The sequence below is a fragment of the Malus sylvestris genome, chromosome 5 (genome assembly GCF_916048215.2).
Source record: "Malus sylvestris chromosome 5, drMalSylv7.2, whole genome shotgun sequence".
In the NCBI taxonomy this organism is placed as follows: domain Eukaryota; kingdom Viridiplantae; phylum Streptophyta; class Magnoliopsida; order Rosales; family Rosaceae; genus Malus; species Malus sylvestris.
This window is the reverse complement of record NC_062264.1, coordinates 38943047-38961930: the sequence shown is the minus strand read 5'-3', so window position 1 is coordinate 38961930 and position 18884 is coordinate 38943047. Positions and strand designations below refer to the sequence as shown.

At 38.3% G+C, this 18884-nt stretch overlaps 4 protein-coding genes across 7 annotated transcripts; all 4 read right to left on the bottom strand.

The window, feature by feature from the left end:
- Positions 1-1717: 1717 nt before the first annotated feature.
- On the bottom strand, positions 1718-4231 carry LOC126621083 (coatomer subunit epsilon-1-like). Its single transcript, XM_050289460.1, has 6 exons — positions 3866-4231; positions 3602-3753; positions 2925-3060; positions 2682-2837; positions 2179-2258; positions 1718-2009 (listed from the first exon to the last, which is right to left on the bottom strand). The coding sequence occupies exons 1-6, from the start codon at positions 4127-4129 to the stop codon at positions 1916-1918; spliced, it is 882 nt and encodes a 293-aa protein (XP_050145417.1). The 5' UTR covers positions 4130-4231; the 3' UTR covers positions 1718-1915.
- A 909-nt stretch (positions 4232-5140) lies between these two features.
- Positions 5141-6088, bottom strand: LOC126621087 (CASP-like protein 1B1). The gene is made up of 3 exons (XM_050289483.1): positions 5844-6088; positions 5627-5750; positions 5141-5517 (listed from the first exon to the last, which is right to left on the bottom strand). The coding sequence occupies exons 1-3, from the start codon at positions 6062-6064 to the stop codon at positions 5299-5301; spliced, it is 564 nt and encodes a 187-aa protein (XP_050145440.1). The 5' UTR covers positions 6065-6088; the 3' UTR covers positions 5141-5298.
- A 1235-nt stretch (positions 6089-7323) lies between these two features.
- LOC126621090 (protein LSD1-like) lies at positions 7324-12812 on the bottom strand. 2 transcript variants are annotated; one of them, XM_050289485.1, is made up of 8 exons: positions 12738-12812; positions 12578-12651; positions 9444-9557; positions 9193-9303; positions 8354-8466; positions 8033-8113; positions 7849-7920; positions 7324-7755 (listed from the first exon to the last, which is right to left on the bottom strand). In XM_050289485.1, exons 3-8 carry the CDS (start codon positions 9553-9555, stop codon positions 7705-7707), a joined length of 540 nt encoding a protein of 179 aa, XP_050145442.1. In that variant the 5' UTR covers positions 9556-9557; positions 12578-12651; positions 12738-12812; the 3' UTR covers positions 7324-7704. The 2 variants fall into 2 exon arrangements, with proteins under 2 accessions (XP_050145442.1, XP_050145443.1); XM_050289486.1 differs by having other exon boundaries at positions 7849-7902.
- LOC126621079 (protein ROOT PRIMORDIUM DEFECTIVE 1-like) lies at positions 10810-12806 on the bottom strand. 3 transcript variants are annotated; one of them, XM_050289454.1, is made up of 3 exons: positions 12738-12806; positions 12578-12651; positions 10810-12243 (listed from the first exon to the last, which is right to left on the bottom strand). In XM_050289454.1, the coding sequence occupies exon 3, from the start codon at positions 12176-12178 to the stop codon at positions 10967-10969; it is 1212 nt and encodes a 403-aa protein (XP_050145411.1). In that variant the 5' UTR covers positions 12179-12243; positions 12578-12651; positions 12738-12806; the 3' UTR covers positions 10810-10966. The 3 variants fall into 3 exon arrangements, with proteins under 3 accessions (XP_050145411.1, XP_050145412.1, XP_050145413.1); XM_050289455.1 differs by lacking the exon at positions 12738-12806 and having other exon boundaries at positions 10810-12232; positions 12578-12652; XM_050289456.1 differs by lacking the exons at positions 12578-12651; positions 12738-12806 and adding an exon at positions 12391-12570 and having other exon boundaries at positions 10810-12358.
- Positions 12813-18884: the final 6072 nt, after the last annotated feature.

The following is an 18884-nucleotide window of genomic DNA, read 5'->3' as shown; positions in this document are numbered from 1 at the left end:
TGGTTGTAACATGTGACATGTAAGTTGTTTTCCTAAATATGTTAAAAAAGGCGTTCGTTACTTTTTTTTATAAATTTATTTACATTTTATCAGAATAGTAGTTAACTACATATTTGTAGTAAGTTTTATTACAATTAATGATGAAAGAGCGTGTAATTTCCCTTTTAGTCTTCCTTGCTCTCAAAGAAACACCACTGCTACCTTTCTATCCCTAATTTTTCTAGAACTTAAGGATGAGTATTTAAGCCTGTCTTTGCAATATACAGTGCATGGTCGTCGTATTCTTTTTGAGCCGGAAAACTCTGTGAGAGCATCAGTAGACGGCTTTAGCCTTTCGTCTCAGAAGATTATCGGAGTTGCAGTAACCGGCGGTGTGGTCTTTGCTGCATAATGTCGAACCCGATAGTTTTAATTATCGGAACAGTGTTGAAAACTGCGTTCTACGTGATCAGGTTTGTGCTCTACAATGTCACGCTTTTAGGGCTGGATTTTATGGGGTGGTTCATTGGTTGGATGGTGAGGAATGCGCCTGCGTTCTGGATTCTCGTGGTCCTCCTGCTATTGGTCGTAGCTGGGAAGATATTGCGAAGATGGGATCTCTGCGCTTTCTAATATTTATACCAGATTAAATCTCTCAATTGAAACGAATCCAACGATTTGATCCATTTTTGTAGACTCTGTTTAATGAATATCTTTAGATCATGATTTTATTTAGTTTAGACTATTATTCAATTTTCATAAAAATATTCTAAAATTCCTTTCCAGTTTTAGATTTTTCAACAACTTCTTACTCCAACATAAGTGTTTTTGGTTTATAAAATTAGTCAAAGATATTATAAGTATAACCAAAGGAAGATTAGTTAGGGTTCTGAGCACCGTGAACAGACGTGAGTTAAGTCAGTTGATCAAAACAGCATGAATGTTTCGTGGTGCTCAAATTCAAATTTTCCTATTTGTAGATTAGAAAGTAGTTTAGAATATTGTCAAGAAAACTAAGAAACGATTGAGTAGAGAAGATTTTGTGCTTCATGTTTGTTTTTCCAATATGTGATATCAAACGATTAACCAAAAGTTTATTTTGGTTCTCTTTGTATATTTTCTCAGATTTTGTAGCCAATGTATGTGTGTGAAGATGAGATAAACCTAAGTACGGATGTTCGACCGCATCATCCATAAGCATCTTACAGGATAGGACGAGACTCTCTGTAATTTAGTCTCAACTCGGTGTAAGAGTTTCTGTAATCAAACAGCTCTACAAACTCTGATTACACATGCCATCATCCACATGGCATCTTTCACAAAAGTATGACTCTGTGATTTGGTCGCATTCAATGTGAGAATTGCCTTAATCAAACAACATAACCATAAATCTCTCATGGAAAAATAAAATTTGTATTTGTAAAACTATTCTACTATATAGTTTATATGCTTAGCACTTTGTTTTTACCATGAAAAGAAATAATTGAAATTGTTAATAGTTAACAATAATCAAGTCGCTAATGAAAGACTTGGTGCAAAAACAATGGCGTCTAAAATTCATACAGCCGACGACTCTACTCAGTGAGATAAGGCTTAGTTGTTGTTTAACAATAATCAAGTCGTAAATTGTGGATTTTGTAGCAGGATTACTGTTTTATCTTTTGAATGCTAACAAAAATGTTACTGTAATGTACAAAACATCACAGTATTGGGAAAAAAATGCTGAAAGCGAGTGCAATTAATCACAAACTTGGACTCCATATCGTTGAAAAATCAAAGAAACCATACCCAAAGATTTGACCTCTGTCTACTAAATACATCTTTTCAGTTGAATATATATCTTCTCAGTTTACAAATCAAAAGATGAGCCGTCGCGAAAGATCTAAGGAGTATATAATAGCACTAATCGGCTCGTGTACAAACCACTTCTGAGGTTTCAACCAGCTGTTTGAAGAGCTTGGTTAATGTTCTGTTCTGCCTCCGCGGCCCGCTTGACGAGCAAGTGATTTGGGTGCCCAATTTTCAACTGGCTGAAAAACAGTAAAACATTCAATCACTGACCATTATATTCTACAGTTGCACACGATATGGGGCAAATACAAATAATTCCAGTGTTATGATAATATGAAATAACAAAATTTATGGATGACGTAAAAAGACGTGTCACAACGGCAGTATGAAGTAGCCTTTGAGATTTACCTGAGGAAACGAGAAGATGGCTTTCCCAGGTGAAGACAGCATACAACAAGGTTGGCTAGAGTTTCTGGATCCTTTGCATCCTGTGGCAGAACAAAATGGCACTTTTATTACTCTAAAAATGTCTTAAAAGAAATATGCGTAATCCTATGCCGCTCCTATACAGTTGGCAATATGAGAATGCGCATGTGTATTAATGGACCATTACAACAATACAAGATTTCCGAGTAAACGGGAAAGTAGATGAACATGGAGAGATAAATATAGGGAAACAAGAAAAGCAGAAAAATGCAACAAATGACGTGCAAGTATACAACTCATTATTAATTCCAGCAAAAATAGTCATTTGATTTAGTCAGATTTGAGTTGAGCATGCATAATGATGTAATCATGTAATTTTGTGTAGTAAGCCCTTGACTTTGTGAAGTTTTTCTAATTGACGGGATACAAACTGTAGACACCTTAAAAGCTCTAGAAAAGCCACCAATATATTACTTGGTACTTGCCTTTTGCAGTGCTTCAAGAAGTAGTGTTTCGGCTTCATCAAAGTTTCCCATATGCATACAGCAAACAGCCTTTCCATTGAGGATCAAACTCGTAGCCTGAGACTTCTCAGAGAAATCTTGGAAGATGAGATATGCCTCCTGTATCTTGGAACCACCCTGATTTCGAAGAATGTGAAATTACAAACATGAACTGTGATATCTAGTATTTCAGGGCAACTGAAAGGAAGACAAATATTTAATTACCACTGCCAGATTTAACCATGCCATTGCAAGTTGAGTTAGCGTGTGGTCCTCGTCAACCTGTTGCATGAGCCGCAGCTGTCTCTCCGCGTAATCTGACCTATGCATTTTAAGGAATATCTGGATATTCAATGCATTCCTGCAAAGGCATAAGCAGCATGTATCAGGCTTAAGAAAATAACACATCATCAGGTTCTGCTTTCTGCTTCAACACTTAAATATCATTAGCCTCGGTATAAATTACATCAAAGATTAAACTTGACATCGATAAAGACACTACCCAACAGAAGGATCGCATAAGCCATCTAGAATTTACAAGCATGCAAAGGCAATTGGTTTCTATACTTCACATATTAGCGACCCTAGAGTTTGTTTCAATTTATAAATTTATTTTCTTAACATTTTAATGGGTTTTCCATTACTTCATAGATCCCTCTAATTAACTTCTTTGCTCAATCCAATGAACATCGATATAATCACTAATCAAGTTAAAGACACTAAAAATCTGAAGCATTTCGGGTCCCGTTCGAAAGATAACGACAATGCAGAGCCTCAGAGAAAATCTAACTAACAATAAAGTTACCAAGTTTGATCATAGCGTTTAATCAGAACATGATCTTAAGTATAATCAGAATACGAAAATGCCCAAGTGATCAGGTAAAGTGAAAAGATTGACGTACAGTTCCATAGTGCCTCCGGAATTGGTGTATTTGAGAGCTTCATTGTAGTCCTGCTCATGCATGAAAACCGTCCCAGCAATCAGCCTCAGGGTAGGGTTGTTTCCGACGGCCGGATCCGCCAACAACTCCTTCAAATTCGAGATCGCCGATTCCTGCACAATTCCAAACCTTTCAATTCATCACACATCCAATCCAATCCGATTCCATCCGATTCGATTCAACAGTGTGTGATATCGGATCGAAATTCAAAATTGAAGACGGTACCTTGAAATCGGGGCCGGAGAGGTAGAGGGCGAGGAGCTTGACGGCCTGGAGAGGCGTGGCGGCCGATGCGTCGATCTCATTGATGACGAGCTGGTAGCTGCCGAGGGCGATGTAAGAGCGGAAGACGAGGCAGTCACGCTCGACGGCGTCGTCGGGGGAGAGGTTGGGGAGGTCACTGTTGTTAATGGCGGCCTGGTAGGCGCCCAAGTAGAAGTTGTTGCGGAGGTTGAAGAGGTGGTCCGGTCCTGCTGCCACTGCTGCCATTGTTGAGAGATTTCGATTCGGTTTTTTGCAGTTGCAGATCTGAGAGAGAAGCGTGGAGGACGAAGGGTATGGAGGGCTGATTATTATAACGTTTTATGTATTTTCGATGATGGATTTAATTCCAATCTTGGGCCAACCCAAAACTCTCTTTCGCTCTTGTTGTTCACGAGGGCTTTTTCAATGTGAACACGGTTCGATATACAAGTATTATAATTAAATCTTTTTTATAAGGATCTTAGGAAATCGGTTATCTTACTCGTTTATCGTATATTGTGCGGTCAGAAATTATTTCAAAATTTAAAATTTAAAATTTAATATGAATATAATCGAATGAAAACTGACCGCATGATTTACGTTAAACGAGTGAAATCACGGGATCTCTAGAATCCCCTTGCCGGATCCTTTTCCATAATTAAGTAGTTAGAAATTTCTTTTTTTTTTAAAGTATTCAAGCATTTGTATTATAACACATTGTATACCGAGTCGTGTTCCTCGTGCACTGAAAATTTTCTCATTGTCCACGTACTGAGAACACAAGCTCTTTTATCATGGGTCATAATATTAGTGGAGATTTTAAGTGTCCCTCTACTTGTATTTTGACACTTATGTTTTGAATGCACTGAAAAATCTCTTCAACCGACATCTCCAATTTATGAATCAGTCATAATTAAATATCAAACTCGTTATTTACGAGAGTTCAATGTGAGACGTTGCAGTAGCAAATTTTCTTTTTATTTATGGGTACTTCCTATACATTATAATTTCTCTTTCAAATTCAAAGCATCAATCATGATTTCTTTAACTCAGCAAGTTGTAGTACCCTTTCTATGAAAATTTTAGTAAGATTACCGATTATGATTCACCTTTAAATTTCACCACTTATTCCGTCATCAACGTACACAATCTTAAATTAAATTTGGGATGATTGCATTGACTTGCCGATGAATTGGGTAAGTACTAAAATGCGTTTGTGACTGTGTGACAGTCGCATGCAAAAATTTCTCACTTCAGTACACATAAAAGTTAGGTTGTTTGAAGTTTATAATACACGAATCACTTATTAAGTTGATGCAGAAAAATCATTCAAATTCAAATACATGATGATTTCATGGCACACACAAAGCAATACATTTTGACACAGTGAAAAGGGCTATATTATCAATGCAGTTCTAATTTCTTTTGAGTAGTTTGATGATGGACAACACTGTGATAACCAGCAAAAAGAGGAGTCCGATGTAGGAAGCGATGATGGCACCGCCGGCACGGTCGCAGTACTTCTCGAACTTGTCGCAGATTTTGTTCCACCTTGCGTGCGAGTTTCCCTTCTTCCCTAGCTCTGCCATGAAGGTTGCTGCACCATCGCCCGAAGATACCAGGGCCACAATCATCTGCATTCCACAACCAAAAATATACAGTCTAGTTGACATAATTACCCTGCGTTCGATTCTTCCCGACCTCGAATATCGCTTGTATTAAAAGGAATAATCGTTTGCTTACCATGTCTAAAACGGCTACCATCACAAGTTGAAGGCCCTTGTCCTTGAACTTGTCTCCAAAAAAGTGCACAACTATCATGAACACGTTATGAAGGCTTGCAATTCCATTAGCTATCACAAAGTACCTGCATCATCATCAATCGCGAAAACCGTCACTCGGGTCCTCTAATTTCCGTTTGTATGGGAGGTAGAAAGAAAAAGAGAGTACCGAGGCTTACACATTTGCAGGATTGTGCTGAAACTTGGCTGTGAGAGTGACGCTTATTGGTGGGGCAACCACCAAGGACTTGGTTTCTTTGTTGCTTGCCATTACAACGGTTGCAGTCACCGTGGCAAAAAACCCAACCACCCTCAGTACGACAATAGTCCAGTCCGTCGGCTTCGTCACCGCCGCTAACTCCGCCCTATCCTCGGGTTTCTGTCCATTTTCTAGAGCCATGGTTGAATTAGAGAGAGAGAGAGATACACAAGTGAGTGCTTTGTTGCTTCTTATAGTGACAGAACCAGTTGCTGAGTAAGTGAGGCATGTAGTTAGTTTTCTTTGATTAGACTAACAATCCAATAATTTTAGGGTTTGTTGGGTTTAGGTAGTTTGGAAAAACTTTCTAACCCCACACGCATCATGGTTTAATCTGCCCCTGCTTATGTCACCCAGAATTTCTAGACACATTGGCTCAACAAACGTAGAGCTACCTTGCTTTAATCTTTTTCTTTCTTGGTTGCACAAACGCATCAGCAATTTTGACAATCTTCTTTCTCAACTCTTCTCTGCATCGTTAGCTTTTATTATTATCAATGCAAGAAACATTCTGATGGCGTGTTCGCTAAGCATGGGTGCTGAAATTTGAAATTATTCTGACTCTCGACTTTTCATACGATTACTAACACATACATAATCAACAGAAAGAAGACGTGGGGCTCTAACAGTAAAAATCCATACTTCTTCGAATACTGGTTTCCCCTCTTCCAAGTACGTAAACAGATCGTACACACTCACATCTAATCAAAAGACGCGCATATTTGGAATCAGGAAAAGCCTGATGCTTTCAGGTAGGCCTGACGAACTAGTTGTATTTGTCGTGTCAAATCCGTTATCTTAATGAGTTCTTAACAAGTGACCCCCAACAATGATCTACTTCGTTAACGAGTCGTATCGTTTTGTGTCGGGTTAACGAGTCACGCAAGAAGTTGTCATGCCTAACGTCTAAATATGGCAAACGGTATCTCATTGAAATGGGTCATGTGGTGTCAAATCAAATCCGTTATCCTAATGGGTTCTTAACAAGTGACCCAATAATGATCTGATTCGTTAACGAGTCGTATCGTTTCGTGTCAGGTTAACGAGTTATGCAAAAAGTTGCATGCCTAATGTCTATATTTGGCAAAGAGTGTCTCATTGGGTTCTTAATGTGTCACCTGATAACGACCAGACTCATTAACAAATTGACCCAAAACCTGTTATTTTCATATCATTTAGTATCAAGTTAACGAGTCGTGTAAAAATTTGGCAAACCTACTTTCAAGTTTTTGAGGGGTTTAGTGGGTTTGTCGTGTGTATCAGATTATCCGGATGCTAAGAACCAGGAATCGCCAGCTTAGAAAATATGAGGCAAAAAACTGCCAACCTTGAACAGAAAGGCAAATGCTAAGCACTTCCGAATAATACTTCTACCAACGATCAACCGACTACCTTTAGAATTGCACAGAAGCAGGCCACCATCATTAAACGAAAATACATAAATTGTTTACATACAAAACAAATGCGTGATAACTGGATTTGTAGTTCAAAAACATATACACTCTACGCGCAGTGACTCGACTAAACTTGGGAGACACGGCACGGGTGAGATAGCAATCACAAAAATGACAGCAAAACCCTCGCTCGCCGCGTCAGGTCTATTCGGTAGATAATACATTTATCCGACGCCTCACATTTGAAATGTTTCTCGCACACATGTTTATGAACAACTCCAATAGAAATATACACCCAATGTCGATCGTGCCTATCTTCCAAGTAATCTGTAATAAGGATTTGATTTGTTCCCTGCGAAGTAAAACTAGCTGCAATAGATTTCAGAATCACGCTGTGCTAGTTTTTCCCCGTGTGACACCAACGACGACGTTGCTCACCTGTGAGATTAAGAGTGTTATCATCATTAGGTCTTTGATTGCTCAATACGGAAAACAGTGGCAATGAACGGATGCATTATTTAACAAGCTTACCAATTTGCCACTTTCATCAACAGACATAGGGTTCTCAACGACAACGGTCTGGCTCTGAGAATGAGGCATTGCCTGGAGAAAATACAAGAGAAATAAATTCAACAGACTCACTACGCATAATATGTTACTACCACAAAGGCGGTCTCATCCAGGACATATAAATAGCATGCTTCTCAGAACTTACTGCTGAAGTAGAGGGCACCATTCCTGAATTGGCCGTCCCATTAGGTCTGTGCGCTGGAATTGGAACCCTCATATTGGCCATCTGTATAATGTTCAAACCAACACTCAATTAGCGAGTTCATTTGCAAAGAGGATGGTTTTCAACATGAAGGAACAATTTATATCCAACCACTCGATCATTAACAAGAAGATTCTTAACATTTAGCGAGTCTATAGCACCAAAATTAAAGCATGATTTAGAACAATTAATGCACCCAGAATCCATAAGCCATAATAACGTAGAATATTGAGTGACAATGTCAAAAATTTCATCTATACTTACCCCAGCATTAGTAACAAAGTGACAGACTGCACATTTGACCGAAGGAGCTCCAAATGGATACATAAGCGTTGTCCGGCAGTTTCCACAGTTGATGTGGGCGACCTGACTGGATGCTTTTTTCACAAAAATAAGACCCACAAGAGAGAAGTCAATAAGAAGCTGAGGAAGCGAAACAGTTATCAAACATAGAATAAGCTGTACATATGCAATTACAATATATGCTGGTTCTGTCAAATTTTTAAGATCTTTCCGAATACCACTGAAGACACATTTCGGTGAGTAATTTCCAAAAGAACAGCCATATCAAACTCTGATATTGACTAGAAATATTCCTGCCATGTGTACTATTAAAAGGAACAAAAATTAACAGCAATACTATGCAAAGGGAAGAATTCCTTATGGTCTTTCATTTAATACAAAGACATGTTAATGAAACCAATGAAGTTTCGAAATGTCTACTTTTAATGTCCTCATAAAGTAGGTGAAACCTACTTCCTTCAAAATTACAATCTTTGAGTTTTTCTTTATCCATTATGTAAGACTGTAAAAGTGAAGTCCTTTTAAGTTCGTAAACCAAAAATAATCTATAACCTTCCAAAAAGAACATATGAAAAAGATGAGCTTTTTGGGAGTTGCCTATACGTTGCAGAACAGATCCACGCATGCATGGGACACAGGTGCTAAACTGAAAAACCTCTGCGTATCATGGGATTACCGTCCATACCCTAAGATTGTTTACCTTGGGAAACATTAGGATGCATATCACCTTCCACTATGTGGTAGATTACATCCCATAACAATTAAAACTTCATTTTTATTCAAGTAAGCTTATATAGTACCTGGAGCAAGATTTACTGTGTGACAACAGGAGCACCTCACACTTGTTGCCCCACGTGTATGCATTAGCAACGTCCTACAACCCCCACAAATAAGTTGAGCCATTTCAGTCCCTGCAAGGTCATTGCACAAACGTTTTGTAACCTAACCTTATGACTCTACAATGAAATGCTTATTAGGTTAGACAAGTCTATCAGTCTCTGGTCCTATAATGATAACCATTAAGAAAAAGTATAAGGTAAAGAGACATTACCAGGAGCAGGGACTGGGGTGATTGTATTGCATAATGCACAGCATACATTTGTAGCTCCTCTAGGATATAGAAGAACGCTCCTACACCCACTACACACAAGCTGGCTCTGCATAGCTGCAATTTTTAGAAATATACAAACACAATGAGGTTTTACCAACAGAATCAAGTATGACTATAGCAGACAATATCACTGCACAACTTGAATCTTTTACCATATGGCCAATACGCTACACAGTGTTGTACGCCATTACAAATTCTAAATAAACTTTTGAAATATGAAACTGTAAACTTGAATATATCTATTACCATTTTAGCAACGACGGGTAAAGAGGTAAGAGAGATCATGAAGACAAATCCTAAAGCTTACCCGAAGTAAATTTTTCTTCACTTTCAAAACCAGATAATACATTTTAGAAGAACACATCATGGCAACAAGACTGAACTAACTTTCTTTGTGAAATCTAGCTCCTTCAGGTCTTCCCAACATCCAACTAATCTTGACAACTTCAGTTCTTCAAAGACAGAAATTGCCAATCCTAACACTCAAAAACATGCCAACACTTCTACTTGTGGAAAGGACAGAAACCCCTAAATACAGAATAGGGTCCCCATCCTTGATGCAGGACAATTACCTAAAGAAGTCGGGCCTAGGCAATGAAGTAAGCAATTGCATCATTCATGGACACAAGACATGGTATAAAGACAAAAATTATTGAGGCAAACAATCATACCCACTGGTGTGGAGATCTATCAAGGAGAAACTACTTTGTGTTTCATGACTCCAATATCCCAGCATTATTGTACATGCAAAACTTAATGTGTTAAAAGGCAGTTTATTTCCTGGTTGGTAAAAGGTCGTACCCAGTGCACAAGGCTCCCGCTTTACGCAGGGTCTGGGGGAGGTGAATGTCGGCTAGCCTTACCCCCATTTATGGAGAGGCTGCTCCCATGTCTCGAACCCGAGACCTACCGCTCATGGGCGAAGGCACTTGCCATCGCACCAAGTGCGACCTCCTTATTTCCTGGTTGGTAATTTTGAATAAATCTTAAGAGATTGCTACATTGTTTGTTACATTGCTTCCACCATTTCCTAACCTATAACGTAAGATAAATTTCTTGAAGCAAGTTATCTATTGTGATTGATTAGGAAACTAAAAGGACAAATGCATATAACTAGTTAACTGCATTAACACTACAAAGGGAACATCAATAGGTTCAGAAGATTTCAGAATAACCAATGACTCTTCCTCCTACTTTATAGATATATAGGCTAACTGCCAAGTAAGTCATAGTTTTTCGTTTCATATGTTTTCTGTCGGTTAAGTTAAATTGAACTCAAGGTTAAAATGAGTAAACACGAAATACGGACAGGAAACACCATAAATCAAATCTATAAAAAAGCTCAGCCAAATGAAACGAATCATCAACTTTTGTGGTCACGATATAAGATCAAAATTGAATAAGTTTCTAACCACTAAAGTCTCAAACTTATCAGGTTCACAGGAAGGGAAAAACTGTATTAACTAATCAGAGCTACAGGTTTCTTCATTGTGCTGTTCCAGCGACTCAGCCTCCATGTTACTGGCATGGTTCCTTGGCTTACAGTCATCATTAAACAGGCCATGACGCCCCAAAACAACAAGATCCAGAAGCTTTCTCCTTGCATTATAAACCGGATTTGGGTGAATCAAACACCCCCTCTCATAAACTTCTCTTAGGAAAACAGTGTGTCTCTTTCCCTTGGTTGACAAATAAAACATCCCGGGGTGATCCAAGAATAAATCTCTGATATTCAAATCGAAGCCAAAACATTTCCTGAAATGGCTGATTTTCTCCACTTCAACCATCTTCTCGACTGTCAAATTCAAGAATTCATGAACAATTGAAACTGCCCGTTTCTCCACAGCCATCATTCCGGCCTTAGACGACCTCTTCTTCTCTGCCATCTCATCATATGGCCCCACATATGGCAACCTCTGCCACTCCTTAACCTTGGCTCTAAAATTCTTTCTTAACTTCATCCCAGGAGGATATCCATGTTTAAAACTAAACTGAATTTCAGCCCTATCAACACTGCAACCCTCCTTGCAATATTCCTCTACCCTCCAATTTTCAACTGCTGCAGTGAACTTGTCAGAAGTTACATTAACCAGTTTCAGGTTATGAGTATTGGGTTCATGAGCATCACAAAGTTGGAAAAGATGGGGGTTTTTATATATTACCGAGTCCTCAAAATCATCGGGAAGCCCAAGTTCCCTGCCAACTTTAAAAATGGCACGGAGTGGCAACATCTTGGAAGTAGACATTGATAGAAGCCGAACCAATCGATCAACAACAAGTGGCAACGAGGCGTTGATAGCCTCTGCTTCGTCTTTAGAAATTTGAGCGGCTCTGTCAGTTAATCTGCAGAAGGTCTGGGACTTCATGGGAACATGGTAAATGTGGAAAATGTGAGGGTATTTGCGGAGGAAGGCGACTGCACCACGGTTGAGATGGAGCTTTTGGGAGAGCTTGGAGAGGAAATCAAGGGACACTGCAGGGTCGTGGGGGTTTGCAAGGATGAGATCTTGGACAGCAATGACTTTGAGAAGGTTCTTGTACTTGTCCATTAGTTTCTCAAACGTGGCATCTCTGGCTCTCGATGCTACATACTCAGATGACGTTGTTTTATACCGGACAGCCAAAAATTGTTGGCGGGGCTGTTTCATCATCCATCTGGTAAATTGGGTTCCCATCTGAACTCAAAGAGATATTCCTATATGTTTCAGGCACAATCCGCCTCCTACAATCTACGCGTAAACTGAAGCAGAAGCATATCAAGTCTTGAGCCAAATAAACACAAACATTGACGAACAAGCGTGTTCTATATAACAAGATCAAAACCTGAATAAGTTCTGGCATGCAAAATCTCAAGCCTGAATAAGTTCTGGCAGGTAAAATCTCAAACCTAATGCCGAGACCCAATACGAAACACAGAGGAACTAAACCATAACAAACACATTGAAAAACGAAAATAAGCAGCAAATCCCTAACACCATTGCAAGCAATTGAGAAAACACAGCCTCTTAAACCAACCACCAAATTCAAATGAACATTTGTTTCCATAAAAGAAGTAAAATTGGATCAAAAGATACCTGATTTCGTTAACAAAGTTCAAATTCCACGACTCCTCGAGCAATTGGAGCTGTAATTCGACGTAATCGGATTGCTGAATCCAAACAAAGATCTTCAATCAATCCAAGTCAACGAAATAATTTATTCAAAAAACAAAAAAAACCCAAACAAAATGAATACCGGGGGTCGACGAAAGGTAAAATCTGAGACCAAAAAACTGAAACTTTTGGGGTTTTTGTTTGGAATGAGATGCAAAACGCGGAATCGGGTCGAAAGAAAGACGCGGGCTTTGTGGATTGGGAATTTGGGAGGATGTGAAAAGGAAATGTGGAAGAGGTTTGGTTCGATGTTGAAATTCTTTGCGTTTGTGATATCGCTGATTGGCGCTGTGGAAATAATGGGTTGGAATTTTGGAGATATGGGATTCCGGAGAGAAATAATTTTCAACGGACAACCTTATTGTTTTGTTCTGTTGTAATATCGACAGCTCGGTTGTAATCGCCCAATGTCTTGCTTGCCTCTAGAAGTGAGAAAATAGGGTCCAAGACTCCAATGGTCGAAATTATGGTTTACTGGTCGGGTTTATGTCATGAATATTAAACGTGTTATAATACAACGATTTTTTTTTAATGCAACTATATATTCTCATTAGGGGTTTTATCATATGTTTAAGTTTAATGGGAGAAAAATTGGTTTCAAAATCGTTGTTCATGAAATTCGAACCTATAATCTTTTACTTATAAGTGAAGAAAAATATCATTAGACTGAAATACCAAATTGACGTAATATCACAATTATTACAATGCTCATAATTACAAAAAATTTCATAATATATAAAGTTTATATCAACAAATCATTTCACCTTAAATTTAAGTGCTTTTCACCGTTCTCAAAAGCTTTACAAGCATGAGTTATTGAAATATTATCGATATGAGTGACACAATCACGTAGTATTGACAAAGCGAAATGTCTAAAGTATCTTGCGCAGACATGATATTGATATATTGTTGATACAATGTTCATAATGTATATATGACATCCATATCTCCACATATTGCTAATATAATGCATGGAAATGAACAATTTAATGCAGTTAAATACACGACGTAATGCATGGACATGAACAACTAATATTAAATGAACAGAGCATAATATTAGAAAATTTTGAAAATTGGTTCAAGGAAAATGTTCAACATTGCGTTCCTAAGATAATTTTACGCCCCATTATAGTGATATTGGTAATCAACGTTTACCTCCTAAGATGCAATGACCACATCCTTGTAATAATCACCCCAAATCACAAGACTTCAACGAACCACAATTGTGTCGAACACTTTCTCATATGGACCCAGTGAGACATTCTAATATAATTTTGTCCACTATATCATGGGTATAGTGAATATCATAAAACGAGGAATGACTACAAAGGGACTGATTGGCTATTAATAGAAGTTAAGATGCATCTTTTAAAAACATGTGATTATTCGTGAAAAGTTAAAAATTGCAACCATTCATTTGAGCTTCGATCTTACCCTCTGTTGGCTCGGGTCAAGCAGCTGGGGGAGGCTTTCCAGAACTATCGCTGGTCTTGGGTGCCCATATCAGCTAATGGTGTGGCGCATGAGCTTGCATTGGTTGGTTCTCCGGAGATGAGTGATTCTGTTTGGGTCGATCGGCCCCCATCTTCGTTGGTTTATGTTTTGCACAATGATGATCTTCCATGTCCTCATTAATTTCGTTGTGGTGGTGTTTGTGGTGACGCTTCCACTTGGTGGAGGTGTCTTTGTGTTGTATCCCCGTTCACTACTTGTTTGCCTTCTTGGTGTTTGCCTCTCCATAGGCTTTCCTGTTCTCTTTTGGCTTCTGGGCCTTTTCCCTTGCTTCCAAAAAATAAAAATAAAAAATAAAAAGAATAAAGTGGAAGAGGTAAAGTGATTTTCTGTAAAGTACATAGGACTATGTTATAAATAAGTATATGATCAATGAGAGAAAATGGTGTTTTGCCCTACGAATAAGTAAGAGTGCAAATACGTCAGATACAAAATTCGTTTTTATGAATAATGTTATAGAAACTATATTTTTATACCACATTAGTATATCACATGATATAAAAAAATGATGTATATGATTAATAAAATATTAGGAAAACCACATGTTTGTACCATATTGGTTTACCATCTGATGTTTCAAGTAATGTATATACATTATGTTAATTAATAAGTTTATTTTGTTGGATATTGATTATATGAGTCATTTGCCACGTATAGAAATCAGGTGGTTTCTAGGAATGGAAAACCTTCTCCTAGTAGAGTAGCTTCAATCTTGAGTAACGAGTACTTTCAAGCTAACAATGAAAATAAGTTTGGCTAGTAATCAGAAGCGGAAAATTAGGTGGGACCCCACGACAACGGCAGCTGAAGATCAATTTTGATGAGAGAGGATCCTCGTCAAATCCTCTTTGTGAGGATCCTCGTCAAGGGCTTTTTATGAGGATTTCAGAGATTTTTCAATCATATCCATTTATTGTACATTGTGCGGTTACTTTTCATCAGGTATTGTTTATATTCAATTTTAAATAAAAATATTTACAATAATTTTTTACTGTACAATGAACGGATGTGATTGGATTCTCAATATCCTCTCAAAGAGGATTCGACAGTGATCCTCTCTCAATTTTGGTGGAGGGGTCATTAATTCCAAGGCAACAGCTGGCTTTGTAATCAGAAATGAGGATGGCTTGCCAATTTTGCTGGAGCTCGGAGCCTTGGAGAGAACATCTCTATCGCGTAAGCCTTGAGGAATACCCTTTAGTTGACTAAAGGAAGAGTGTAAGAAAGTTTATGCGGAGAGTGATTCAAAACTCGTGATCAAGGTATAAAATAACGATGATATTGGAAATATCGGTAGTTCAAAAATACGGAAATTTCGATGGAAATATCGGAATATTATCGATATCCATAAAAATTGAATAAAAACCATGGAAATTGTAAAAAAAACTTGAAAATTTTTATTGAAACTTTACAGGATGTTTATTTAGTCAATTATCTATTAATTTATCACAAAAAATTGGAAGGAAATGCATTGCATGATAGATTTAACTGATTTAAGTTGATTATATGACGAACTTGCAAACATTGTGAGTGTAGAAAATATGTAGTAATTAATGAAAGAAGTTTAAACACATCATAATCATTTATATATAATGAATTAGTACAATATTTTACACTTCATACATTGCATGGTAAGATACATGAGTGACTTAGTACCACATAGAGTTCCTATCAAGGTCTAAAATATCGATGATATCGGAAATATCGGTAGTCAAAAAATACGGAAATTTCGATGGAAATATCGGGATAATATCGATATTTTAGATCTTGCTCGTGATTGATGCAATCAAAGGGTTTTGTGCAACTCCTTAGCAATTGAGAAACATCATTGAAGACATCAAATGGTTGTCATTTGCTTTCGATACTATTGTTTGAAGTCATGTTTACAGAGAAACAAACTTCTTGACTGTTGCAATTACTAATACAAAATTTAATTTTAACAATTTTCATGTTTGGGATAGATCTCTGTCGTTTGTGGCTAGAAATGCCTTTCTCCTTGAATATGTTGGAACTGGTTGTGACTGTGGTCACACTCTCTTAATTTTCTTATAAAAAATAATTAAATAATTGTTTTGGGAGGGTGTGACACTCCATCAATTAATTATTAAGATGTTCTTCTATTTGTACCCACATAGAAAAAAAAAAGGACATGATGTTCTCTTTCTCAAAATCTTTTGTTCTTTCTGAAGTGCGACTTATGTGCATGAGGTGTGGCAGGATAGGGGCTTGTTTTGTTGAAACTCGTGGTCAATGTGGTATCTAGTTAAATTAATCATAAATATTTGCGCATCTTCTAAAAGAGATTCTAGATCGGTTGGAAACCACATTGATTTCAAGTCCTAAAAACCTACCTGCATATATAAAGTGTCCTAAACTCATGACCCCTTCATTTCATGCTCTGGTTTCGTTATGAAAAAACAAGCTTGGCAATCCTCCATTTTCTTTGTTTCGTAAACCCCAAGTCTTGGTGTCAATTTTTTTTTTTTTTTTTCGTGCGACCACTCCTCGATGACAAGTTCATCAAAGATTTGTTTTAAAGATTGCATATGGGACCGGAGAGACAATTAACTTGTATGACATACACAAACAAGTCCATTTTGTTGTTAGTTGTTAGAAATCTTTGAGGTTAGGTGGAGAAAGATGGGATTGTTTGGGGTTGTCTGGGACTCTTTGATTAGGTTTAAGAAAGATTTCCGCGTGGATTGAATAAAGGGAACTTTAACGAAAAGCACACGGTACTGTTCACTTTAACGAAAAACCACATTTTTACACTAAAAAGTCAATCCTGGTACTATTCACTTTACCATTTATTTTGTCCTTATCATTAAAACTCAAAGTTTTCAAGCCTTTTTCATTAGTTTTCCTTTGAATAAAGCCTATAGTTATGTCCATTTTCGTTGATTTGCATAGGCTGGAATTGGTTTGGATATATGGTGCCTAGACTGGGTTTGGATAATTTGGATAGCTAAAGATCAAACCATGGCTAATTTTGATTAATAAGAAAACTCTTTGATGATGTTGAGGAGTGAAAGCTTTAAATCGATCATTCCTCCAATATGTTTAATAGCTTCCAATGTCTCATAGCCTGTCTGCATGCATTGTTATATATGTGCTCATTGTGCTTTTCATCATCTATTTTTTTTATATAATATAATATATGTATATATATATATATATATATATATGTGTGTGTGTGTGTGTGTGTGTTTATGTATTTATAATATATGTGTGTGCTTAGGGTGATTATTGATTAATAATTTTTTTTAATGTAATATATGTGTATGCTCAGTGTGTAAGATCCCACATCGCCCAAGGGAGTGATCCTTAAATGTATATTCTCATCCCTACCTAGCACGAGGCATTTTGGGAGCTCACTGGCTTCGGGTTCCATCGGAACTTCGAAGTTAAACGAGTAGCGCGCGAGAGCAATCCCATGATGGGTGACCCACTGAGAAGTTCTCGTGTGAGTTCCCAGAAACAAAACCGTGAGGGCATGGTCGGGGCTCAAAGCGGACAATATCGTGCTATGGTGGTGGAGCGGGCCCTAGATGTGGTGGACCTCGGGCCGGGATGTGACAATTTGGTATCAGAGCCTAACCCTGGCTGTGGTGTGCCGACGAAGACGTCGGGCCCCTTAAAGGGGGTGGATTGTAAAATCCTACATCGTCCAAGGGAGTGATCCTTAAATGTATATTCCCACCCATACCTAGCACGAGGCATTTTGGGAGCTCATTGGCTTCGGGTTCCATCGGAACTTCGAAGTTAAGCGAGTAGTGCGCGAGAGCAATCCCATGATGGGTGACCCACTGGGAAGTTCTCGTGTGAGTTCCCAGAAACAAAATCGTGAGGGCGTGGTCGAGGTTCAAAGCGGACAATATCGTGCTACGGTAGTGGAACGAGCCCGGGATGTGGTGGACCCCAGACAGGGATGTGACACAGTGTATATATTAAAAAATTTAGATCCTGTGAGGCTTCGCCTCACGTCTAAACTGGGCTATCCCTCGGATGCCTCGCCCACGGCTCACGCTTTTAATACATTCCCATATTCTTGAGGAGATTGAAGGGTCAAGAAGAGAAGACCACATAAAAGTGGTCTCATTCTCATCATTGGTATTGTAGATTTCAATAGTACATTGCTCTGTGGTTGCGCTATTCTGCCACCCTCTATTACCGTTCAAATTACCAAAGCGCAACCATCGAACATCATCTTTGTACACGACCATCTGAGGGGCTCCATTAGGGTCTACTCTGAAGCTGCAACTCCCAGTTCCCGGGTCATCTTCGGACTTCCAAGAAGTTAGAAACCGGTTCAATCTCGTGAGCCTGTCCAGTCCAAGTTTCATGCTTGGAAGCATTGTATGCTTGGGATAATAAAAACTCTGCCATACCGTTAGCTTTTCGCCGCCATCTTGTTGTTGAAATTTCACCACAAGGTTTCCAGTATCTAAGAGCTGAGCTTTGTAATTAGGCTCATGTGCGGAACTGGATGATAATGATGTGATTGAAACATTGGATATGGCAGACCAGAGGGGAATATCGCTTTGGTTTTCGGCATAGAGGAAGAGGTTTCCATTTGCACCAATTGAGAGGACTCCTGGAATTGGTTTGGATATATGGTGCCTAGACTGGGTTTGGATAATTTGGATAGCTAAAGATCAAACCATGGCTAATTTTGATTAATAAGAAAACTCTTTGATGATGTTGAGGAGTGAAAGCT